This window comes from Nelumbo nucifera, chromosome 2 (assembly GCF_055504915.1).
Source record: "Nelumbo nucifera cultivar China Antique chromosome 2, China Antique-T2T, whole genome shotgun sequence".
Classification (NCBI taxonomy): domain Eukaryota; kingdom Viridiplantae; phylum Streptophyta; class Magnoliopsida; order Proteales; family Nelumbonaceae; genus Nelumbo; species Nelumbo nucifera.
Genome location: NC_142650.1, coordinates 104349950 through 104376319, shown reverse-complemented (window position 1 = coordinate 104376319; position 26370 = coordinate 104349950). Strand labels below are relative to the sequence as shown.

At 37.0% G+C, this 26370-nt stretch overlaps 1 protein-coding gene across 2 annotated transcripts in view; it reads left to right on the top strand.

Annotated features, from left to right (window-relative positions):
• The window catches only part of ATCS (Citrate synthase family protein), a 56337-nt gene extending 38829 nt beyond the window's left edge, over window positions 1-17508 (top strand). For both annotated transcript variants that reach the window (XM_010267609.3, XM_088897390.1), the window contains exons 9-20: window positions 2246-2328; window positions 3036-3085; window positions 3172-3249; window positions 6860-6988; window positions 7118-7160; window positions 7415-7501; window positions 9481-9582; window positions 12508-12615; window positions 12728-12778; window positions 13258-13331; window positions 16993-17044; window positions 17124-17508. In XM_010267609.3, coding sequence (XP_010265911.1) covers window positions 2246-2328; window positions 3036-3085; window positions 3172-3249; window positions 6860-6988; window positions 7118-7160; window positions 7415-7501; window positions 9481-9582; window positions 12508-12615; window positions 12728-12778; window positions 13258-13331; window positions 16993-17044; window positions 17124-17216 — 950 coding nt within the window. In that variant the 3' untranslated portion in view covers window positions 17217-17508. The remainder of the gene's footprint in view (window positions 1-2245; window positions 2329-3035; window positions 3086-3171; window positions 3250-6859; window positions 6989-7117; window positions 7161-7414; window positions 7502-9480; window positions 9583-12507; window positions 12616-12727; window positions 12779-13257; window positions 13332-16992; window positions 17045-17123) is intronic.
• Window positions 17509-26370: the final 8862 nt, after the last annotated feature.

The window sequence follows — 26370 nt, the reverse complement described above, 5'->3', positions numbered from 1 at the left end:
TTGTTATGTAAAGACTAGGGACATATCTGTCCTTTCCATGTAATGAGCATAACCTATAAATATTAAATAAAGTGGCGGCGGCAGAACATTAAGCTTCTGTTCCTCCTTTCAACTCTTGTGTTCTACTGCTCTTCCTCCCTCTTTCTCCTCTCTTCTCTATACCCTTTTTTCCTTATTTTCGAACCTGAAATCCATTAGGGTTCAAGACTGATAACAGTCCTGAACGTCTACTAAGACAATGGATGAGTTCACAGATTTTTCAACAGATGATATGTTAAGAAAATGGAAAGAAATTGCAAGTTCAGTCTCGGCTAAGAAGACCCTGAATACTACATGGAATCCTCCACCTCCTGGATTTATCAAATTAAATTTTGATGGTAGTAGCATGGGGAATCCAGGGTCCTTGGGTATTGGGGGGTTTTACGAGATGAGAATGGTAATATAACAGCTATATTCTCTAGCTCAATTGGAGTGGGGGATTCGTTGAGGGCCGAGGTGTTAGCAGCCTTGGAAGGGGTACAAAGGGCTAAAGACCTAAAGGTCAAGAAGCTGATTGTAGAGGGAGATTCTGTGGTGGTAGTGAACTGGTTGAAAGAAGACAATTCTAAGCTCTGGAGTTACATTAATGAGAAGAAAAAATTCAAATGGTTGTCTAGGAATATGGTAGTTCAGTGTAATTGGGTTAAGAGAAGTGCAAACTTGTTTGCTGATGGCCTGGCTAGGCAAGGAGTGAATAGGATTTCTGGGTTCTGGGCTCAGTTGTAATTGTTTTGTTCTTTTTCAGCTTGGGACTTATCCTTTCCATGGGGAGTTAAGATACTTTAGCTCCCCTTTTTTGTAACCCTATTACTATTTAATGAAATCTGTTGTTATTGATAAAAAAAGGGTGATGGTACAAAGAAGGGGTTAAGATTCTCTAGATGCTTAAAAAAGTTGAAAGAGAAAATTTGGACTCAGAACAAAAATCTGTTTGGGAGAGTAGAGGAAACAAAGAAGAATATTTCTTTAAGGATTGTGGAGTTGGACAACAAGGAAATTACTTGATCTGGAAGAATTGTTAAGAAAAGAGGAAATTTCTTGGAGGCAAAAATCTAGCTGTAAATGGTTGATAGAAGGAAAGGGCAACACAAAAATTTTGCACTCTCTAGCTAGTGGAAGAAGAACCTAATAACTAGAAGTGGATGGTCAAGAGATAACAAGGGAGGAGGAGATAATCATAGTTCTTGTGCACGTTTTAAGGCCTTTTCTGCTACCTCAAGTGTATGAAACTTAAACCTTCCTAACTTGTCTTGGGAAAAGGTGCTAGAGGATCTCTCTACAAACCTGGAAAATTTGTTTAAAATGAAGGAAATCAAAGAGAGTATTTTCGATGGAAAGATCTAAAGCCCTGGGACCAGAATGGTTTCTCCATGGCTTTTTATCAAGATTGTTGAGAAGTTTAAATTTGACATAGTGGAAGTGTTTAATGAGTTCTATCATGAAGGGGAAATCTCTTGAGGAGCAAATTCAACCTTTATTGCTTTGATCCCCAAAAAGAGGGTAGTCAACATGCCTATGGATTTTAGACTAATAAGCCTAGTAAAAAGTGTTGCCTTTGGTAATTTCACAATTCCAAGGAGCTTTTGTTGAAGGGAGACGGATCATTCATCAAATCTTGGTGGCAAATGAGTGTATAGTAGAGAAGGAGAATGAAAGAAAAAGGCTTAATTTGCAAACTGGATTTAGAGAAGGCATACGATCTTGTAGATTGGTCTTTCATCCTTGAAATATTAGAGAAGATTGGGGTAGGTGAAAGGTGGAGAGAATTGATCAGAGGCTGCTTAAATTCAATGCATTATTCAATTCTAATAAATTTAGTGGCTAGAGATTTCTTTCCAGCCAAACGGGGATTGAGATAGGGAGATCTCTTATTCCCTTTCCTCATCACTTTAGTAGCAGATGTTTTAAGCATGATGATTATTAAGGCTGACCTGGAGAGGGTACTTAGAGGCTGGAGGGTAGGTAGAAATGAGGTGATAGTCACACATTGCTAGCGTTTAGCTCTAATTGAAAATTTGCTTCCCTTGCTGTTAACTATTTATTTTTTTCAAGTGGAAGTTAAGCTTATGGTTTAAAAGCAGCATTATTGTAATCAATTAGTACTTGGTTATAAAATTTATGTGTTTATTCTTCCATTAGGATGTCTAGTTAGAAGTTTAATTGTAAAATTTTTGTGTTATTGAGGATTTGTCAATTCATGTTGCAGATCATGTATATAAGGTCATTGACGCTCTTCCTGTGACTGCTCATCCTATGACTCAATTCGCTACAGGTGTTATGGGACTTCAGGTTGAAATATAAACTTCCAAGACTGCTTTTGTATTGTTATCTGAGATGCTTTGTTCATTATCTTACTCTATGCATGTTTTCGAAGTTGTAATTACAGTTAGGCTGTTGCTACTCGTGGATTTTGTGAAGTATTGGTAGTTGGGGATTCAGAGCCTATTGCATCATGGCTGATGGGTGACATGGCTGGGCCATGGAATCTGAGAAACCAAATTGGGTTGGATGCATCTTTCTCATGGGTACCTAGGTCTGCTAATACGCTTGCTGACTCATTAGCCTGTAAGGGTCTCAGCAGATAAGCAGCGCTAGGTAGAATGTTAATACTCCTTAGACTCTTAAACATGTGATAAGGGAAGTGGAAAAGATTGTTAAGGATATAAAGGCTGAATTTAAGTGGGTTAGAAGTAATGCAAATGGCTTGGCTGATTCCCTTGCCAAACAAGGGGTTATGAGGCAGCGACTATTTTGGGCTTCTATGTAACTTGGGTTTGAAAGTTGAGGATGACATTCCTGTCATCAAGTTGTACTAACTACTTTAATTAAATCTAATAAAATAAATATATTTTCTTCTGATAAAAAAATTGAATGGCTTTAATTTTATATTCTGCTTGTACTCATTGTCTCACCATTAAATAAATTCTCTGATTTCTTGGTAATAAAAATGTCTTTTTTATTGCTGTTTAAGTCACTTTAACAATATCTGCTTTCAGGTTCACAGTGAATTTCAGAAGGCATATGAGAAAGGGGTTTCAAAGTCAAAGTAAGATTTTGCTAATGGTCTTTTTTTTCTCTATCTTCTCCTTTGAGTAATGCATCTATTCTTACATGTTATTTTTTTTTTTTTAGATTCTGGGAGCCTACTTACGAGGACTCTCTCAATTTGATTGCTAAAGTTCCACTTATAGCTGCTTATGTTTATCGAAGGTCAGTAAATCTTATTGTTACCTCATTGAACATTCTCCTCAGATAAGTAATATGCCATTGGACGATCATTTGGGAGGACTAATATCTAAGTGATTTGTGTCTGGGAGTAGCTATTCTTAAATATCACGTTTTTCCATGCCATTCAGTGTGTCTAATGTGTAGGAGTAGCAATAATGCTATCATCAATAAAAGAATTTGGGTGTTAGCAATAAAAAAATGTACCAAAATGAACTTCCTTTGGTTCAAGGGATACACAAAATGATTATCTCTTTTCTAATGATCTTACTGGTCAACAAGCATCTACCTGCATGGGATATGATCCTTTATTATGATACCAGGAATTTCCTTTCATATTTTATTTTATTCATTTTTCCCTCCGTCTTTCTTCCAAAAGTGATGATATTGCATCAATATGTAAGGCTAGGTATGAGAACGTTCTGCCTAAAAGACTTAATTTTTTTGATCGATAAGTGCATAATTTCATTTCATTAAGGAGATAAAAAGAAGTCCTTAAAGCTCTTTGATAATTACTCCTTTGATGATTTAATGAGGAATTGATCTGTAGTTGCCCATACCTCCTCTAGGAAGCCTAGAGTTCAAGTATCTTGGACTCCACTGATGGAGGGTTTTGTTAAGCTGAACTTTGACAGAAGTAGCCAGGGTAACCCAGGGACGTCTGGGATTGGTGGTGTACTTAGAAATGAGAACAGCAATATCATTGCCCTTTTTTCGGGACCGGTGGGAATAGGAGACTTTGTGAGGGCTGAACTCCTAGCTGCAGCACAAGGGATACAGATTGCTTATCAACTTGGAGTGCAGAACTTAATAATTGGAGATTCCAAGGTGGTAGTAGGATGGCTGGCTGACCCGGGTACTGGCACTTAGGAATTTAAGGATATCTTAAAAAAGGTCAAATGGCTATTGAGGGACATGACAGTCAGATTTCAGTGGTTGGGTAGATCGGCTAATGCCTTGCCTGATTATCTTGCTAAACAAGCGGCTACTCGGGTCTCCTTGTATTGGGCTTCTTTGTAATTTTCTTTGTCCTTTGTTAAAGGGGAGGTAGCATCTCGTGCCTCTCCCTAAAATGTACCATCTTTGGCTATTAATATATCTTACAATTTACTGATAAAAAAAAAAGAGTTGTATAGTGGGAGTGAACTTGGAGGTGAGGGAATGAAGAGAATATGCAGGTGTATTAGGCTGTGCAATCTTGGATTGGCCTTCGAATTACTTAGGCCTCCCTTTAGGAGATTGTAGGTGTTCAAGACTGCTATCAGTCTTGATCACTAAGAAACTTCAGGTTGAAAAGAAGATAAAGTGAAGAAGAAAGAGGAGAAAGAGTAGTGAGAGAGCAGTAGAACACAGGCTTTGAAAGGAAGGACAGAATCTCAATATTCTGCTGCCGCCACTTCAATTTAATATTTATATGTTATGCTAGTTACATGAAAGGACACATCTGCCCTTGGTGTTTACATCATAACACATAATATAAAACTGAAAAGTAAATAACAACTAGAATAACAGAATAACAGATTGACCATCAGCTATGACTAGATACATTCTACCCTACGGACAGAGTGGGACCACAGCTGTGGGGCCCACATCAGTGTTCTCTACAGAGATAATCCAAGAAAGAAAGCTTTTGGAACCCGGTGGTGGAAAGATTTGAGAAAAGACATGCTTCTTGGAGGAAAAATTATCTTTCCTTAGGGGGAGGGACCATAGGGTGAGTTAGATCCCCACAAAGGTCTGCCCTAGCTTACTTACCTGTTTACTTCCTGTTAGACTATCGGTGTTTTAGATCCCCACAAAGGTCTCTAGCAATTTGGAAATGTTACTAAGGGATTTCTTGTGGGAGCCAGGATAAGAGAAGAGGGACCATAGGGTGAGTTGAGAGGTGGAAACTAGATGTAAGAAGCTAGGAGGTCTTGAGATTGGGAATATTAGGAAAAGAAACATGGATTTGCTCGGGATGTGGTTGTGGAGGTTTCCTTTGAAAAAGGACAAATTGTAGATGAAGATAGTGGCTAGCATTCTGGCAAGGGCTATTGTTGCTTCTCCATGGAGAGCCATCCATGATCTACTTCCAATATTCTCTCCTTGGATCAGGTATGGATTGAACTCAGATAACCTAAAATAGTTTTGGGAGCAAACTTGGGTTGGTGATTCCCCTTTGATGGACCAGTTTCCCTCTTTGTATGCTCTGTTAGATTTGAAAAATGAACCCATCTCTTCTTTCCTAGTTCCTTCATACTCTACTTTTGGTTTTGGGTGGAACCTGGGCTTGAAAAGGGCCATTAAGGATACAGATTTGGGTTGCATTTTGACTCCATTAGCCATCATTGGAAATGTTATCTTGAACCCTCATTAAGGAAGACATCAAAATTTGGACCCCTTTCTCCTTAGGCACTTGTGCATCGTTCTTTGAAACCCTAATTTAACCTCCTGTCTCTCCTGGGTTGTCCTTCCTTGTTAAAGAGATTTGGGGCAAGCCCATTCCTCCTCGGGTTGGTAGTTTTTGCTAGGAAACTTTCCTGGAAAGAATAAACACAAATGACCTGCTTCAAGGAAAGAGACCCAATTCTTGTTTATCCCGGGATAGGGGTACTCTCTACAAAATTGATGGGGAAACTGGTTACCACCTTATGGTTACTTGCCTGTTTGCTAAAACTATTTGGGAGTGGGTTTTCTCCCTTTTTGGGTGTAATTGGAATCTCCCTTTGAATATGCAAATCTTGTTCTCCTTATTTCATCTAGCCTAAGAAAAGAGGGAGGGTTATGTGGGGAAGCATTAGGGCAGCAGTGTGTTGGTCTTTATGGGAAGAATGAAACTCACGAATTTTTTCAGACAAGGAAAGAACCATTGAAAAATTATTAGAACTGATACATTTAAGGGTGGCCCACTGACTGACATCTTTGGATCTATTCACAGATTTTTCCATGTTTGACTTGCTGAGAAATTGGATAGAGATAGCCAACTCTGCCCAAATTAAGTGGACTCCTAGCCCTCTTGGACCTCTCCACCCTTCAGATTCATAAAACTGGATTTTGATGGTAGTAGCATAAGGAATCCAGAGCCTTCTGGGATTGGGGGAGTGTTCAAGAATGAGGAAGGGGATTATTCTTGCCATGTTTTCAGGCCCAATTGGAGGTGACTCTCTTAGGGCTGAGCTTTGCAGCTTTGGAAGGAATGCAAAGAGCAAGAGAGTTGAACATCAGAAGATTGGTCCTTGAAGGTGACTCGGAGGTGGTGGTTAGATGGCTAAAGGAAGACAACAATGGCATGTGGAGCTACAGCAATGAAAGGAAAAAATTCAAATGGCTTACTAGGGACATTGGGGAGAAATACAGTTTGGTGAAAAGAACTGCTAACTCAATTGCTGATGGGTTAACCAAGCAAGGGGTGAATAGGGATTCTTTGTTATAGGCTAATTTCTAATTCCTCTTTCTTTGTAATATGCTGGTGGGGAGTTAAGACATTTTACCTCCCCTTCTCTTGTAATTAAAGCTTCACATCTTTAATAAAGCTTATTGTTATTGATAAAAAAAAATACTAAATGAATATGTCATAACTATATTTTGATTTTTTTTTCTTGTGATTTTGTAGAGCTTACAAGGATGGGAAAGTTATACCCGTGGATCATTCTTTGGATTATGGTGGGAACTTTTCTCACATGCTTGGGTTTGATGATCCCAAAATGCAAGAGCTGATGAGACTATATGTCACCATCCATAGGTTGGTTTCTGTAATATCCACATAAAGGTCCTCTTTTACAGTTTTTTTCCTTTTTCTCAATTGCTATGTAAAGGTTTTACCATTTCAATTTTTTATTATTTAATGCTAGACAATTGCTATGTGCTGCAGTGACCATGAAGGTGGAAACGTTAGTGCACATACTGCTCATCTTGTAAGTGGTCCCTGATTTGATTTTTGTCTTCCCATTAATTAATCCTTCTGTTTCTAATATGTCATAGTGTAGACACTTGTGAATGTTATTAGGCCACAAGAGCTAGAAAATTAGTAGTCAGAAGCTAGTCTTTGTTTATGTCCATCCATTTGCATATTCTGAATACATTATGACAATCTTTTGAATTTTAGTCCTCTTAGCACCTTTGCATACATTATCACTCTATTTACTTGTGTGCTTTGTTGAATTTGTAGGTTGGTAGTGCCCTTTCAGATCCTTACCTTTCATTTGCAGCTGCATTAAATGGTTTAGCTGGGCCTCTCCATGGCTTGGCCAATCAGGTATTATATTCTGGAGTACTTCTCTTCTTTTTCTTGGTTTCTTAAGCCATATTTATTCTTCTTTTTTCTTATTGGGATTGATTAAACCTTATGCTATTTAGAGAAGAAATTTTACAATTTTCCATAAATGGTTAAGTGTTATTATTATTTTTTGATAAGCAAAAGTATATCAATATTATTGCAGAAAAAGTGATTTACTTAACAAAAAACCGATTGGTAGTGTAAAATACAGCAGTGATATGCTGACTAATGCTGAAAGAAGAACAAAATCTACTCTATTATGAACAGACTGAAGTTCCGGGCCTCCCGGCATTTCCCATACAATAGTATCCCTCTTAACTTCTGTTCTGACTAATGCAGCTCCTCAGCCTTAATTGTTGTTTCTCTAAGCAAGAATTTGAAAATCCAATGTACTTCTTTCTCTGACCCCAGCCAGCTGATGACCACCTGATTGTCCCCTTCAATTAATTCTCTCCATCTGGGTGTAGAAGCTAGCTGTATGCCTTTTGAAAGACTAGATTTCTGCTCTCTCTCTGAGTTGCCAAAACACACTGGCCCTGAGAAACTGAGAAGAATGTTGCTAACTTGCTATTATCATCTCTAATAGCGTCCCAATGCCAGAGGCTTCTGGATTGCCAAGACTACATCTATTGAAATCTGGAATCTGGTCAGTCCTTCAAAATCTAATTTTCTGGTTTGGACAATGGCTCTAGATAAGTGTCTTTTGGGCTTTGTGGGTCTCAGCGGGAATCTACAGATCATCTTTGTCTTCACTGTCCAATCTCCTCTCAGGTGTGGGAGCACTTTCTGAAAGCTGTGGGAATCAGCTGGGTTATGCCGAGTACGGTTAAAGATTTGTTGTGCTGTTGGAAGATGGGGGGTCTTAAGGAGAAAGGAATGTTGGTGTGGAAAACTATTCCATCTGCTATTCTCTGGAAAGAAACAACAGAGTCTTCTGTAACAAGTTTAAAAGCACAAATGAGTTAGTGCAAGGGCTGTGAGTAAGCTGATCTCTTGGGTGGCTGCTAATCCTGAAATTAAGCACCTGAATGTGCTTCAGCTGCTTAGTTCTCAGTCCCTTTGGAGTCTGTAATTTGAGTTGGTCTCTGTGTGGAGTCTGTGTTCTGTTTTATTTCTGGACTAGCCCTCCTTTGGTGAGGGCCCTGTTGTATCTTTTTTTCTGTTTCAATAAAATTACGTTACCTTTCAAAAAAATCAATATTAGTTTCCCTTAAAGAATCCCAAGGCTGTAATCCTTTATTATGTGTTCTAATTGTGACTTTCTTTAAAACTGATGAACATGTTTGATAGTTGTTTATTGTGTAGTTCGCAAAATAAGATTCTCTGTTTTTTTTTTTCTTGTAAACAAAAAAGTTTCACTGTTGTAATACTAGTTTGTGGCTTCTGGATTATATATGCTGAATGGTAATCCTGAAAGCAGTCTATAGTCAAATTGTTAGGTGCACCTCAATGCCATCCAAAATTGAAGACAACCTTGAATTTGTCCTTGTGTTACTAAATTTTCTATGCCAAAACATAAACATTTTTATAATTTGATATCATTGGAATTCATTTTAAGTAGCTATTTAACAAGCCCAGGAACATGAATTTGGACATGTTTTGATGATTGATGGACTATACTAGTGGTATGAAAATGACAGCTAGGTTTTAATTTTGGATTGGCAAGTTAGTTGTACACCTTTATCCTTCCTCCCCTGGTTGCTAGATTCAGTGTGGAAGGCTTGCTACTTCATGAGTTTTTTGTGGGTAGTTGTTTGGTGATGAAATACTGTACTTTTTGGCCTTAGTATTAATCAAGTAGGACTCTTCCTACCTGAGGCATTATATTGTTTGATGTGGTGTTTCATGTTACATTCCCCTCTGATATAATTTTCACCAAGCTATTGGGTTCTACAGGCCTTTCTGATTTTGACTTTCATAGCCAGCAGTTTCAAACCTTCACTATAATTTGGTTGCAGGAAGTTTTACTATGGATCAAATCTGTTGTAGATGAATGTGGGGAAAACATAACCACTGACCAGTTAAAGGATTACGTCTGGAAAACATTAAATAGCGGCAAGGTATGAAATATGACACTTCTGTTCTACAGATGTATTTGATCCATTACCAAGGTAAACTTAGCTAAGCACATTAATGCTACTAACCTCAGTGTGCACCTCTGAAAAAGTCAACACATGAATTGATGTTCTTTCTTTTGGGGACATGTGCAATGTATCCTTTTCTGAGTACTATTACTGAACCGACCATGGTTTTTTATCTTTGAAATCATGAGATATTTTCATCCATATTTATTCATTATTAGAAATAAAAGACTAACCCTATAAACTTAGCCCTCACAGATCTAATGAGGGTTACTTGTACTCAATAATGCACCAATAGATTCATCACTCAAGTATTCATTTTTTCTTTCTAGATGAAATTATGTTGTATATGAACTTCAATTAAAGTACAACTTAATATGTGACTTTGGATATGTTAAATTAATTTAACTAACAGCACTGATTATCATGATTGTCATCATTAATGATAAATCCTGTTCCTCCATCTTTAATTATTAATCTCAAGACAAGTCCAGAAAGAAGCTGGTTTTGTAATAAAATAAGCCATTTGGGTTTTCTCAAGGATCTTGTTAGCAGACTACAGCATTGGTCGGCAGCTCTAACTGGCCAAGCCCTTGGGGGGATGTGAATGTGATAATATTGCTGTTGCCCAGCCCGATATGTGCTTGGAACTGTGTTCTGGATGGGCCATAATTGTGCTCAATTCAAATTGCAATAGGTATTTCATTATTGTGTCTTATTGGCGTATGGATCTAACATCCAGAGACACACTTGGCTTGGAGACCTTGAAGTGTCTCTAGCCCCGCAACTGACAACCAGCCCAAGACCCTGTGAACCTAGTTTACCATAGACAACGGAAGATAATGATGCTGATAATAATTTTCCCATGTAGGGTTTTTATTTGAAGAAATTAATTTTATATGTACTATCTTCCTTTTTATTTCTTATTAGATGGAAACATACAAGATAGGTCCTGTGTGCAATATATGAACCAGGACTCTGAGTGGTCTTTGAATTTTGTCATCTATATGGTCAATCCATAAAATAATATTTTTTCAAATACAAACTAATATATAGAAATGTATTAACTGTGTATATCCTTCGCACAAATTTCATAAAATAACATATTTTTCAAGAATCAAGACATTTTTATGTTTATAAGGGCCAATAATAGTAATTGTTACAGCTCTAGCATTACTCCTGTCCTGCCTTAGCTGAACCATCTGCTAAGTTGCATGACCTAGGAACACAAAAAAGAACACAATAGGGTTCTGTTTTTTATATTTTTATTGCTATTTCGGAATTACTATTTTTGGTAACTCTCGGAATTACTATTTATAGTAATTGTTGTAAACTTATAATTACTATTTTTAGTGAAGTCGCTGTTTACTATTTTTAGAAATTTCTGATGTCTTTAAATTAAAGTAGTTTTAATTGGATTAGGAAATTGTTATTAGATTTGTTTAGGAGTTGGAGTCTTTATTTACGTGTCGCAATGGCTTACTCTTGGTTCTAAAGCAATTAGTAGTATTTGTTTTTGGGTCAATTTCCTAGTCCAAACTGGAGTCTGAAATGGGACAGCTGAGTTAGTAAGTTGAGTCTTATAAATGAGTCATTGTAATTGGAGTTCAAAGAGAGTGATTTGATGACATTCTTTGGTAACAGCATTCGGATTGTTTCTCCATTCATATCCTTCATCTCCAATCACCCAGAGCCCTCATTTACCCCCACAAAACCCACCACCAGATCCTAAGTTGGTAGGATCTCTTCCCGTCCTAGTGGACTATGAAGTGCTTTGGGGGGGGGGGGGGTAGCCCAAATAAAAAGCTGCAGTCCTGCAGTGGCTGAATAATTATCTAACATTTTCATGTTTGTTTCACATAAAACAAGGCTAGTAATTCTGAGTCATCTATTTACAAATCAATGGTCAGAATGCTGTCCAAGGACATAACCATGCAAAAACTTGCAGTCCTGCAGTGGCTGAATAATTATCTAACATTTTCATGTTTGTTTCACATAAAACAAGGCTAGTAATTCTGAGTCATCTATTTACAAATCAACGGTCAGAATGCTGTCCAAGGACATAACCATGCAAAAACTTCAACACACAGTGGAACTGGATTACCTCAAACACCTTGATTCTGAGAAGTTTCCACCTGATTTATGGTAGTTGCATCATAAAGTGGCTTCACCAAGAAACATCCATTAGAATATCTGTTCCACCATCTTTGTTTGTAGATGAAGGCAATATGTTTGGTGATTTCGATTCATTGAACACCAAAGCACATTTTTTGATCTCTGTCGAAATGTTCTTCTGAAAATAGGGCACCATACAACCTGCTCATTCCTGATTTTGTAATATTGATTCATAGTACTGTCTTTTGGAGATATAGGTTAGGCCATATGTCACAAAGCATGCACATGTTGCAAGTTTCAACCAAGGTTTTTAAAACCGGACCGGACAAGGAACCATTCTGGGGTCCAGTTCTCAGGTTGAACGGTCTGACTGTTCGGACTGAACCGACGGCCTGCTCTGACAAAAAAATAAAAAAATAAAAAAAGGGCAAAAACCATTGTCCGATTTGACGGTTTGACCACCTGGGTCAGCGGTTTGCTGACCAAATCAACGGTTTTTGGCCAAAAAAGCGGTTTTGGGGTGAAACGGAACCGATCAGGTGATCAGTTCCCGGTTTTCCGGTCCAACCATCCGGTCCAGTCCGGTTTTCAAAATACTGGCTACAACGTTCCTGAAAATGAACTCTAGAGCTATCTCCTACTTTGAATTTTGAACAATTTTCTAAAAAGAAGCTAAACTATTCTTTTCAATAAAAACATGTGACATATGGCATAAGTTGGAGTGACCTCTCTGAGTCCTATTATTACATTTTCATCTTTATTTTCTTATTCTTTGCATCTAATATGCAGGTTGTTCCTGGGTATGGGCATGGAGTTCTGCGTAAAACAGATCCAAGATACACATGCCAGAGGGAGTTTGCATTGAAGCACTTGCCTGATGATCCACTGTTCCAGCTGGTTATTACTTGGCTCCTCGTTACCAGACAAGGGTGTAACTTTTAAGGCGCACCCATTCTATGTGTTTTATCTTATTTATTGGTGAACTAAGTTGAGTTTTTCATATTTTTAGGTTTCCAAGCTTTATGAAGTTGTGCCTCCCATACTCACTCAGCTAGGCAAGGTAATTTGTTTACTTTGAAAACAGTTCAAAGGGAAGCATGTGCTTTTCCATATGTTTGGAATTTTTTCTCCTGAATGTTAAAGCCTTGTCAATTCCTACTACCAAGGAGGCAAGAGCATGACTTGGAATGTATTTAGGTCTATATGATTTTGTTCATAAATTAAAAGATACAAGCTTAAATCCCCTGTTTTGTTACTAAAACATAGAAAAAGTGAGAAAGGACAATAGTGAATGTTGGATGACTATCCCATGTTGGACAAACATAGTGCTGAATGCTGATATAGCTTATATGTTAGAGCAGAGCTTTCTGGGCTAGTCTTTTGTATCTTGGTTTCTGGTATCACATTGAGCTTTTTCTTTTTACTGCTTTAGTGTAATTGTTTTCATCTAGATTATTTTTCTATTGTAACTCTATTTCGTGAGCTATCCAAATATAGATCTGACATGAATTTTGTCCTGAATATTGCAAATTGTTTTAGGTTAAGAATCCCTGGCCCAATGTTGATGCTCACAGTGGTGTGCTGTTGAACCATTTTGGGTTAACTGAAGCAAGGTATAGAGTTGTATCCTTTCTTAGCTTTTACATGTTGCAAAATGGTACTTAGCTTTAATTTTTTTTTTCATCAGATTGTTGACCCCCACTTCCATCCCTATGGAAAAGACACCCACTTTAATTCACACCAAAAATTGAAGGGAATGACTCAACTAGCATGTGTATGAAAGTTTCATATTATAGAAGAACCCCACTTTTTTACTTTTTTCTTTTTGAGATTTAGAGATCCTTAGACTAAGATGTAGGTCTCTCCTCTCTCTCTCTCTCTCTCTCTCTCTCTCTCTCTCTCTCTCTCTCTCCCCTCCCCACCCCCCCTGCCCCATCCCCCTCTATATTTATATATGAATTTTGGATGTGCAATAACAAAGCAAAGATAAATACAAATGCAAAAAAAGTACTAAAGAGAGAACAAAAAGAAACTCCAGCAATTTGGAAATGAGGAACTAGAGACATCCACTACAAACCAAACTATTTTTGTTACCCTAAAGATTCGGGTCTAAGAATATTTAGGGAAAAATGTAAAAAGAAAAATGAAATAAAAGGATTTAAGACTATTAGAGAAGACTTCAATCTCTAAAACCATGAATTCAGTGGAAATGATTTTTATGGTAATCAAATAAGACTTCCATCTAGAGTTCAGCATCAAGAAATAAAAAAGTTCAAAGTAAATTGCTAGGTGTTATTTAGACAACAAGGCGAGGGAATTGACTATTTAGGATCTTCAATAGTGTTGCAATCTGAAGTATTCATCATAAAATAATATCGACCAGAACTAGGATTGGCATCTCTTTATTGGGACATTTGATGCAATAAGAAACAAATACAAGTAGGAAGCTAAGAAAAGATGACCAAACATGGAAGAGGTGGTTCATTAAAAAACCATTAGAGAAATATTGTTCTGACATATTTGGGGACATAGGATTGGGAAATTTAGTGGGAGCTAAGCTCCAACCCTTGCATGCAGGACTGAGATTGTCCATGCTGTTGGAATGCAGGTTATTGTAAATGTAAGGTGATCATGAGTAGAGGAAATGGACCTTGGGTCCTGAGACATCCTACTTGAGAGGCTAGACACTTTGTTTTGAGATTCAATTGCGCCTTTCTATGTGTTCTTAATTCTGCTAATGCAGTTCAAAGTCTATAAGGATTCAATATATCTGTTGCAATGGGGCTGTAATGGGGATATGGAGTGATAGAGGGCTTATCTGTTGACTAAGGTGCTACTCTTCATTTGTTCTTGTTGCAGAGCACCTCTGCCATGTACAGTGTTATTGTTTCTAATAACAATAATATTCTGATATTGTTAATTATCAAAAATAAAAAATAATATTGTGATATTGTTTTTGTACAAATATAATATTCTGATATCGTTACTGATAAAGAAAAGACAAGCACACAGGTATCTGCAAAAACAAGAGTTCAATATAGATAGTTATCTATGGAGGAAAATTTCTTTCTGTTTAATAGCTTAACCATACACCATTCCTTCAACCTCAGCATTATATTTTACATTTGCATTATTCAATAAATTAAATCCTAATCTTCACATAATTTTTAGATAATAAATTAAAATGCATTAAACAAAGGAAGTGTGTACAAGAAATACATAGGCCACCAGAGTCCCTAACAAAGGAAAAAGGACAGCAGGCAGAAGCTATAGCTCAACATGGACCAGCCCTGCCCCAACTATACAATAGAAGTCCTCTCAACACAAAAACCAACTGTAAAATGACAGGAAACTCAGGAGAGAAATAGCACTCTGACAATATCAAACTAACAACAAAAAAGTGTCAGCTATAGAAACCGCTAATAATTCACACACCACAACACTGAAGTAACCACTATATGCCAACCAAAAAAATTCTAAGCTAACTTCCTTGGCACTTCTTGGCTTCCCCATATATTCCTCTACCTCTCATGCTTATCACCATAACCCCTTCAAGTTTCTTACTACCCCTGCTTTGGAGTTTGGACCCTTTGCTCCTGGTGCTTGGCTCTGCATCATCCCAAACCAAGAGTTTATCAACCTCATTATAGATCATGCTGTTCTTCCTAATCAGAGCTCCAAGGAGATCTCTATGTCAATTACTTTGCATCGTCCTTTTCTAACCTCCTAAATTCCTCTCTAGCAAATGATTCTTGATTGGGAAGAACAGACCTAATGATTTGGTCACCCACACTCTCCTATCTACTACTTACCCTACCAGTTATGACTTCTTAATCTGGTGAACCTCATGCAAAATGATCCTCATCACCTCCCCAACAACATCATCATTTCTTGCATTGCCACACAACCTCTTCAGTGTCAGACCTTGACCCATCGGTATTTTTCTCTCAGCATCCTTCTCAATTGCAAAAGAATATCACCAATAAAAGTTTTTGTGGGACTTCTTTAAAGCATTGTACTATACTACTATAGAAGACAAGTTACTATGTGAAAGGTTACTGGGTTGCTTAGACCTTAGATTTTTCCCTTGTATTATACTACTATATTACCACTATTGTATGGAAAGGATTCCCTAATTGGGTCAATTAGGGAATCTTTTTCCCACATGGAGTAATCCTGTGGTCAATCCATATCACCATCAGAGGGAGGGCTCCTTCAGATTGTCCATGTATTCAATCCTGTGGTCTGCATGAGCCCTTTACCTTAAATTGAAGTTTTGTTTTGTTATTTTTTTGGGACTAAACTAGCCATTTGAAGTTCAATTTTGTTTTAAATTTAAAAGATGCATATGCTTTTGAATACTTGGCAAGGTTTTTCATCTGAAACTTATCCTAGGAATAAAGGATGATGAAACGAATAAGTTGACTCCTTGTGGCCCTCAAGGCTGCATTTGGAAATGATGCAAATAAGTGTGAATGCAAATATGTAGAGTGTAAAACGGTTCATATAAATTGCAAAGTTGGGTTAGTTTTGCACTGACAGATTTACCTTCTTACCAAACAGACTTTTAGCTGTAATGGATGCAAACATGAATTCCAATAAAGCATATGCTTTTTTTTTTTATCAAAAGCCCACTTGAATGCAAATTTACTTCTTTTTTATTGATGTACTTTTACATCTTATTATCAAGGTAAATATGCATTGGTCTGTCATTTGTCAATGCATAAATGTCATGTTGCCAAACACAGGCAAAAGTGAACCAGAGTGCAAATTTACTCCGAACCGGGATTTACACTCCATTTGCATTGTTTCCAAATGCAGCCTAAAGGAAATTGCTGCATGGAAGATTCTTATGTTGTTAGGGAAGTTGAACTATTGTTTCCTACTAAAGGGGCATCCCAGTGCATACTGCATAGGCTCCCTCCAATGCAAGGTCTGGGGAGGGACAGATGTACGCAGCATTACCCTGCACATATAGAGAGGCTGTTTCCAAGATTTGAACCCTGGTCACCCAGGTTGCAATGGAGCAACTCCCATGTTATCATATTGTTTCTTCCTAAAACAGAAAAAGAAGCAGCGTTTATTTGAAACATGATCATACGCTGTAAAAATGATTTGACTAGTAAAGCTACTCCCATGTTATGTTTATAGTATATTGTATCTTATTTATATATAGAGGGCATTAATTCTAATTTTTCACCACTAGCTGATCCCAAAGCTATTTGAGTACTATCTTAATATCAATGTTTATGATATCTTGCACATTTTGCGCAGGTATTATACTGTTCTTTTCGGTGTCTCAAGAAGCATTGGAATCTGCTCTCAGGTTATTCTTCTCCCCTTTCGCTCCTGATTATCTATTATTCCTTAGTCGAGTTTGTCTGAGTTGTTGTTTTCTGCTTCAGATTATATGGGATCGGGCCCTTGGCTTGCCGCTTGAAAGGCCAAAAAGTGTTACGATGGAATGGCTTGAGAAGCACTGCAAGAAGGCAGCATAACTCCATGTTGTGTAGCGGTATTTGAATTTTTTTTTTCTCAGTAATAATTGATGAAAGGGAATGGCCATCTTTTCATTCTCTTTCTTTCCTTTACATCTTTTCATCTTTTTTCCTGTATGGTTTTTGGGGTAGGGCTGGGAGTGTAATTCAGGAATTTGAGCTTTATCTTGTGGTTACTCCAAACTTCGAGCTTTTGGAGTTGCCTTCTCCAAATTTTAAAGGCAATATACTCATCTGCTCTCATATTGTTAAATCAAAACTGAATGAGTAGAAATTGGCTTTTGAGGTCTCATATGCTTTTGTTGTGCGTAATTGTGGTTTGATATAATAGGAATCACTATACCGTCTTTGCTTCCTTGATTGATTTCTCTAATTTGCACACTTTATCAGATCAGGGTAGTCATTTTCCTTTACTCGTGCATAAGGCTTCATTTGGTTGCACTGCAAATTTCATTTGCACTGGTGTAAATGCATAGGAGTGCAAATGGACCGAGTGTAAATCCTGGTTAACTTTTGCTTCAGAGTTCAGGCCTTGTTCAGTTTGTCAAGTAAAATGATGTGGTCCCCAATTTATATGAAAGAGGAATGAGGCGAAAGGTTATTAGTATGGGGGTAGTAAGGTAGGAGGCAAATTGATGTAGTCCTCACTCAACATGAGAAGAGATAATTAAGGTAGGATGAAGTGTAAATGTTGCATTGCAAACATTCACATCAAGTAAGAGTACAAATCATAGCCACAAGTCCACAACTCGAATGCAAAACTGAACCTAGTGCAAAATTTGTATTTAATTCAAATTTGCATTGCAAACAAACACAGCCTAAGGTTTGTAGCCTTGGGGCTTGGAGTGAAATTACAAAATGAAATGACTGACTCGGAAAGCAGTAGCAACATTGAACAGAACCCAGGAAACAGAAGCAGTATAAACAGAGAAACAGACTTTTTGGTTTGATCTGGTATGAGAATCATGTGCTGTGGCCCTGTAGCCCTTGTATCACCAACAACCAAGGAGTTTTATTAATTAGTATGGTGTTTGGAAGCGTGGCCACTTTTTGGGATTGATTTTCAAAAAAAAAAAAAAAAACAAAAAAAGGTCAATGCTTGTTAGACCCGTTTTTTCACTGCCACGTAGGCAGTGAGCAACATTATTCTGTTTGGTAAGGTGATTTTCATCACCGTTTTTCTGCCACGTATTTGCCATATCAGTCAACCGTTGGGGGCAACGGTTGCGTCCTGATTTATGAGGCATACCTGTTTTTCAGCATTTTTTCAAAAAACGCTTGAACTAAATAATCATGCATGTGGGTGTTTGTTGAATTGCCTACGTGGATCCAACGTGGTACCATTTTAAAGAAAAAAGTCACACTTCCAAACATCCCTAGATAAATAGGGTTGATAACACCACTTCCTTGTAATTCCGACTTTACAGAAAATAATTATGGCTTGGCTGTTGGCAGAGCAAAGCCACAAGATAAAGCAGTCCACAGACCCACTTCTGTAAGCGTCAGGGATCACTGATTCACTTGTAAATTCTTGAATTTTGATTCAGCGGAGTACGATTTTTTCCTCTAAGGGTAACTCCCACTCTCTCAAGCAGTTGGTCACTGTCTGAGAATCCCTCCATCCAACTGGTTTAGATTTTAGATTATACCTGTAGTATTTCTCCTCATGGTTCCTGTCCTTACTGGTTAAGACTTTAGATTATACATTTATACCTATAGTATTTCTCATCGTTCCTGTCCTTACTCCTGAATAAGCACAGTGAAAAAGCCTGGATTATCTAGAGATAAGCGTTTCAACATTGGGTTGGGTCTGGGCCGGCCAGGTTGAGGTTGACCCTATCGTCCCTCAAGGGGAACAACTTCCATTGACCAGGTATATTTTAATATGACAAACCTATTGTGCTACTTTTTATTTTATTTTACTTTATTGACAGAAACATTGAGGGAATCCGGATCACCTGCCAACAAAACACGTTCCAACCCTCTACCAATATGATCTCACACCGTACATCTCATACATGGTGGGTCACACTTTTATGATGGGTCCCAATCTTATAGTGAAATGTACGGTGTTAGATCAAGTTGGTAGGGGGTTAGAAGGTGTTTTGTTGATAGAAGATCTCGACTCACTGAGTAGTCAGAAAGGTGGGCAAGGATTCCCTTACTTCTACATAAGAAGAGTATAAATACTCCATGGAGGGGTAAAGTTATCCTCCAACAAGTGATTAAGGTTTTGAAACATGGGAGGTGCTATCAGTTATCATGAAAGGCTATAGAGTCAGATGTTTCTTTACTCATTGGATGTCAGAACAACATCACCGGTGTTATCATGGAGTAAGGTTTTGAAACATGGGAGGTGTGAAAGCAAATCATGATAACACGGGTGGGAAGAACCACCGGTCCATATGTATTGTGTCGGTGGGTCACCATTACACGAAATAATCAGATTTTGACCTCTTTTGGGAATTAGACAGGTCCATATGTATCGTATCGGTGGGTCACCAATACACAGTGACCCACAGTCCGATATGCCCCAACCAGTGTATCGGACTATCGATATTTAGAAGCTTGTTTTTATGCAACTCTCCAAACATCTTGAAGTAGGTGAGGGCCCCCAATAAGCATCTGAATTATGCATGAGGTGGAGAAAGAAACAAGATCACAGGCTCTAGCAACCTTGTCCGGATATGCAGCATCAGAAAAAATATATTTCCCCGAAATGGAACTAGCAAGGGCAGCCAGAGGCAACATGACGATGATAGGACATCTCTAACCCTAGAGAGAGGTTTTGTATCTTCTTATCATTTGGGTTAGTGGGGCTTTGGCTATTCTATCTCCATGCATCCCCACTTAGATGTAATAAGTTTTTGAGATTATTTCGATAAAATTTTAGAGTCTGTTCGGTTTATAATGGGAATTGGAATGGGAATCAAAATCCGAATGGTCTATTTTAATAGTCTGTTTGGTTCAAATAGAAATCAGAATCGAAATTGAAATCAACTGAAATGAGTTTATTCTCAAGGGATGGAGAGAGAATGGTCATTCCCTCAAATGAGGGAAATGCCATTCCACTAGGAATGAAATGGGATTCTGATTCCACCCAATCAAACATTGGAATTCTATTCCAAACCTCTAGTCCCACGAACCAAACAGACCCTTAGTGCCCTGGAGGGCTGAAACTCAGTGACTTCTATCTTTCCAAGGTGGGCCTTACACTTTGGATGTCAGTGAGTCAATTTGAAGGAATTCCCATTTCAGTCTTTTTTTGAAGCACTTCAAAGTAGTTGAACCAGTTTAGCAGAATCTTCCACTCCTTCTCAAACAGGCCCTTAAGGTGGATCCTCTCCACTTGGTGCAAGCTTAATTAGAGGAGTTCAAATAAACAATAAAATAAAGGAAAAAAAAAGATTCATCAGCTCACACCTAATAACCTGACAGGCTAGTATGCATGAGCTCACATTTGCTAGGAACAGTATAGAGCTATACATAATACAGCAGCACAGTCCTGTAGTCTAACTTAATGCAACAGCTCTATGGCGTTCGCTCCCTTCACGTGTGCCATGTGAAGATGGAGATTTCTATGCTAAGCTTTCACCAAAAACTTCCTCATTAATGATTCACTAGATAGTTGGGTTTACCTTTTTGAAGGTTTTCATGTATTACAAGATACTTACATTTATTACTACCTTGGCATCCTCAATAAATTTGATCTGATATTTGACCTATTATATTTTAGTACTAGAATATAATAAATTTTGGATTTTTTTGCGTAAATTATAAATAGCCACCATTTACTTTGGGGTGGCACCCACTTTGCTTTTAAATTTTAACGCTCCACTTGGTTTGTGGGAAAATTTGGGTGGGATGAGATGGGATGGGAAAGTGTAAAAATTTACATTTCCATTGTTTGATTTTATATATGGGAAAATAATGGGAAAAACTCTGTTCATCGTCTCCTACCTTCGGACAGTGCCGCTGGAGACAGTAGGACTAACAGGTAGCACTGTTCATCATCTCCCTCCATCTTCTTCTCCGTTCGTTAGTCCTCTATCGAATGTCTCTGTCAGCAGCGAGGGAAGAAATACACCAGAGTCCCAGAGCCTTTGGTGAAACAATGAGAGAGAGGCTTGAACTAGCTGCAACAGTTCGTTAATCCTCTGTTGATTGTCTTTGCCATTACAACTAGCTGCAGCAACGAGAGAGAGGCTTGAAGTGCGGTCTAGGAAATCCGATCTCACCACCCTCCGTCGGACTCTGCGGTTGCTGCCAGGTTGAAGACAATGAAAACCTCCCTTTAGCACAATCCCTCTTTCTCTCTCTAATCGTCTCTTCTCTCGCCTGAACTGAGAGACCCTAGTCCCTACCTGAGAGTCTCTCTCTACTCCCAGCACAACCTTTCAAAAGGAAACCACCGGAGCCCTCCCCCTCTTATGCTCTCTCTCTTTGGACTTTCTCCCTTTCTATCTCAATCTCTCTCTCTCTCTCTCTCTCTCTCTCTCTCTCTCTCTCAGATTTTCTCCCTCTCTTTCTCAGTTCTTTCTCTCTTTAGTTCGATGGTAACAATGCTTTCTTAACTTTTTCTACCGGGGCCGCATGGTTTTGATGCGACCCCAAATCCACAATTCTAGGATCTGACATTCCACATTTTTCTCATCCCATCCCTCTATTTCCCTCAAACCAAATAAGAGAAAAGGGAATATTTTTGAAATATTCTCTTTTTCTCATCCCCATCCCACAAACCAAACGTAGCCTAATTGAATGAAACACTCACGGGAAGAAAGAAGAAGGAAACATAAGTATAGAGGATTTAGGTACGAGAAAGGGAAAAATGGTCCCGCAAATTAGGAAAAGGATAGTTTGGGAATTTGGAAATATTTAACAACCACATGACAATTAAATTAAAATCTTTTTCAAAGGTAAGTGACAGAAAGATAATGAAGGAGGCAGAGTGTTGGAATTTGAAAATTCAGAGGGTCTTTCCATCTTTCTCTCAAAGGAAAGTTTGGGAGTTTGGGATGCTAAGTGTCACTACCCCAAAAGTATAGGGTAGTAATCTATAATTTACTCTTTTTTTTTTTTTAATTTTGGATTCTTTCTTCCTATATGTTTACTAGAGCTTAGAGGTGTAAATCGGGTTGTACCACTCGTGGCCTGGCACGGCTTGGCCCAAATTTGGATTGGTCCAGCACGGTAAGACATGATGGAACATGGGTTGTGCTAGGCCCGACATGATTGCCAGGGCCGTATTGGGTCCATTCCAAGTCCATGGGCCAACACAGCACAGCCCGTGGCACGACATGGCTAGTTTCATCTTTTTGGGTGTTTTTTTATAGAAATACCCCCCCCCCCCAAACAACTATATAGGGGGTATTTATGTATTTTGGTTTTGGGGGGAGAAAGAATGACATAAGTGCCCCCTCAACAACTATATAACAACTAGTTTGGGGGGAATTTTGGGTAAAGTGATAAATAACTTTACAATGACCAAAATATCCCTCCTAATAACTAAAAAAATGACTAGTTTTTAGGGTATTTTGGATAATTGAATTATTTTCAATTCCTATAAATAGCCCTATCCTCCACCATTCTCATCACATCAATTCAACAATTTCTTAATCTCTTCTTTAGTTCTCATACTCTCTCAAGTCTCAATTTCTCAACCTCTCGTACATTCTCTAGTTTTCCAATTTTCAACTTTATTGAAGTTTCAACAAGAAGAAGGCTTGCTCAACAGCTCAAGTATCTCAAGTTAGCAATTTGGAAGGCTTGGACTCTTGGAGTTGAAAGGCTTCAACCGTTGAAATCAAGTTGGGATTCTAAACTGGCAATCCGAGTAAGTGCAATTAAATTATTTTTTATTTTTTTAGAATTTAAAAAAAGGCTGGCTCCTCCCAAAACCAATTCCCCAACATGTTCAATGTCGACGATATTTAATCGTAGCATGGTAGTGTTATCACTGATATGGATGCTATTGATATTGATAGAACTTCCACCCCTAATACTGATACTAAGGAAAAGAAAAAGAAGGCCATTAAGTTGATTAGCCCGGTTTGGAAAATATTTAAAGTAGAGGAGGTTAAGGAGAAGGGAAAAAGAGTTGTTTGTAAAAAATGTAGGAAATACTTTAGCTATTGTAGCAAGGGTGATATTGGCCATTTGGGTAGACATTTGCTCACCCATGAGAAAGAAGAAGAAGAAGGGAGAGAAACAACACAAACACAAATTGGCCGGGGGGTTTGGTTCTTTTAAATATTCTCAAGAAAAAATGTGGCAAGAATTAGCAAAATACATTGTACATGCTGAACAACCATTTTTGTTAGTTGAAACTACTAAACTTGAAAAATGGTTACGTAATTCTATAAATCCACAATTTAAAAAAGTTTCTAGGAATACTATTAGATCAGATGCTTTAAAAAAATTTTATTCATATAAACAAATTTTAATTTATATGTTATCAAATCTTAATTCTAAAGTTGCAATTACTTTTGATATTTGGACTTCTAAATTTAACATAAGTTATATTTGTGTTACCGATGATTTTATTGATGAAAATTGGCTTTTAAATAAAAGAATTTTAAGTTTTACTAAGCTTGAATGGCAACATACTGGCCTAGCTATTGCTGCAAGTATTTTAAATACTTCACATGCTTATGAAATTGATAATAAATTATTTTTTATTAGTTTTGATAATGCTAGTAATAATAATTCAACAATAAATATTTTAAAATTTCAATTAAAACCATGTTTAAATGGTAAATTATTTCATATCAGATGTGCATGTCACATCTTAAATTTATGTATTTAAGATGATTTAAATATCATTTCTACTCATATTTCTAAAATTAGAAATTGTATTATATATATTAAAAGTTCTGGAGCAAGTAAACAGGAATTTAAATATTTATGTCAAAATTGTGGTTTAAAATATAAACATTTTATATTAGATGTTAAACATAAATGGAATTCTAGCTATGTTATGTTAGAAAGTTGTATTTCTCACAAACAAATTCTTAGTGAATTTTATAATTCAAAAATTCCTATTGATATTATACTTGAGGAAGACTAGGAAATGACAATTTGTATAAGAGATTTTTGAAAACATTTTTATGATGCAACTAATGAATTATCGGGTATTTATTATCCAAATAGTTGTAATTTAGCTTATCAATTAATGATTATTAGTGATTGTTTTACAAAATATAGAGAGAATCCACAATTTAAACGTATTGTTGAAATAATGGAAAATAAATTTAAAAAATATTGTGAGAACATTTCTCCTATTTATTGCTTAGTTACAATATTAGATCCTAGGATTAGGAAAGATGGTTTAGATATTTTACTTGAAACATATTGTGAAAATATGAATATTGAAATTGGAAATAAAAAAAAGAAGAAATTAATAGTTCATTATTTGAAATGTATAGTTTATATGAATTTGAAGTAACAGGGAATAATAAAAATTCTATAACGTGTACAATTACATCTTTCACTTCTGAACTTGAGTCCAGTAGTGGAAGAGAAAAACTTTTTTATTTAATAAGTAAGAGGCAAAAATCTACTGCTTCGACAACACGCTCATTTACTGAACTTAATTTTTATTTACAAGTATTTTTTCTACTTTAGGTGATTCTTCCTTCACCTTAGAAGGAACAAATAATTTTGATATTTTAGCTTGGTGGAGTGGACATGCAAAAACTTATCCAGTTCTCGCCGCCATGGCACGTGATCTACTAACCCCTCCGATGTCTACAGTTTCATTGGAGTCTTGTTTTAGTGCAAGTACTAGGGTGCTGGACGACAAAAAAAAAAAAAATATGAATGATGAAAGTCTAGAGATGTGCATCTGCTTTGAAGATTGGCTAGATGTTGAAGATAGATTACAAGACAAAGGAGAGCATGACACTACACCTGATATTTCACGTGAAGTAGATGATCAAAGTCAAGAACAATAGGAGAAAATGATGAAGTCAATATTTTTTGTTTACTCAATAGTTGTATAGCATTTTTTCAAATTATTGTAATTTTTTTTTAATTTTATTTAATTTATTTGATATTTTTTAATAACATAAATTTTTATTTTCAATTTGTAACTATATTGTATTTTTTATATTTTATTAATTTATTCCATTTTCCAATTTTCATATTTCATTCATCTAACCATTGTATGCTTTGTATTATTCAAATTTAAATGAAATAAAATTCCTATTTTTCTTCCAATTTATTATTCACTTCACGTCTTTGTCTCTTTACTTCTTATTTGGTTAAGTATTTTTTTCATTTCTTTGTTAGATTTCTTATTTTTTCAAATAGTTCCCAAAGGAAAGAAATATTTTAGTTTTACTTAGCAAAGAAATAAAAAAAATGTAAAAAAAACCCAGTTTGGCCCGATTCAGCTTATGCCCAAGGCCCTAGCTTGTGGCCCAGCCCGACACGGCCTACAGCTCGCCCGGCCTAGGCCCACGGCACGGCATGTGCCTGCATAGGCTTGGGCCATGGGCCATGCTGGGCCGGCCCCCCAAATTATCCTTGGGGAGGGCGGCAAGGTACGGCATGGCCCATTTTACACCTCTACCGGAGCTAAGATCTTTATAGAGCATTATCTTTTAGGTAATTAACACATGAAAGGCATATTTTACCCAATTCTTTTCCTTCAAAGCTTTTGGGATAAATTGAATCACCTAATGTTAAAAATATTTGAGTTTACATCTATTGTGACCACAGTTCTAGTGCTTTGTTCTGACTATTCAATAAAATAGGAATATATAGTTGGAAACAGTGACGGGTTGGAATCATGATTCAAAGTATCAATTTCTTTTTTGTATCAGTAGAGGTGTATTAATACTTTAACCAATATTTCTTATATATAATTTAATAAAAAATAAATTTGTAAAAAAACTTGTAAATAGGTGTATCGGGGCCCAAAAATACAATACAATATGCCTTACGTATCGTGTTGATACTTTGAACCTTAGGAAGAATATATCACAATATAAGGATAAATATTATAGGATAGGTGGAGGCTTGAAACAATATATTAAAAAAAAACCAATAAAAATTTCTGAAGGAAAGCAAACATTCAGCAAATGTCAAATGGGGATACAAATGAACCGGGTTGAATTTGAATTGGGTTATATCTAATAAGAATCAAACAGAT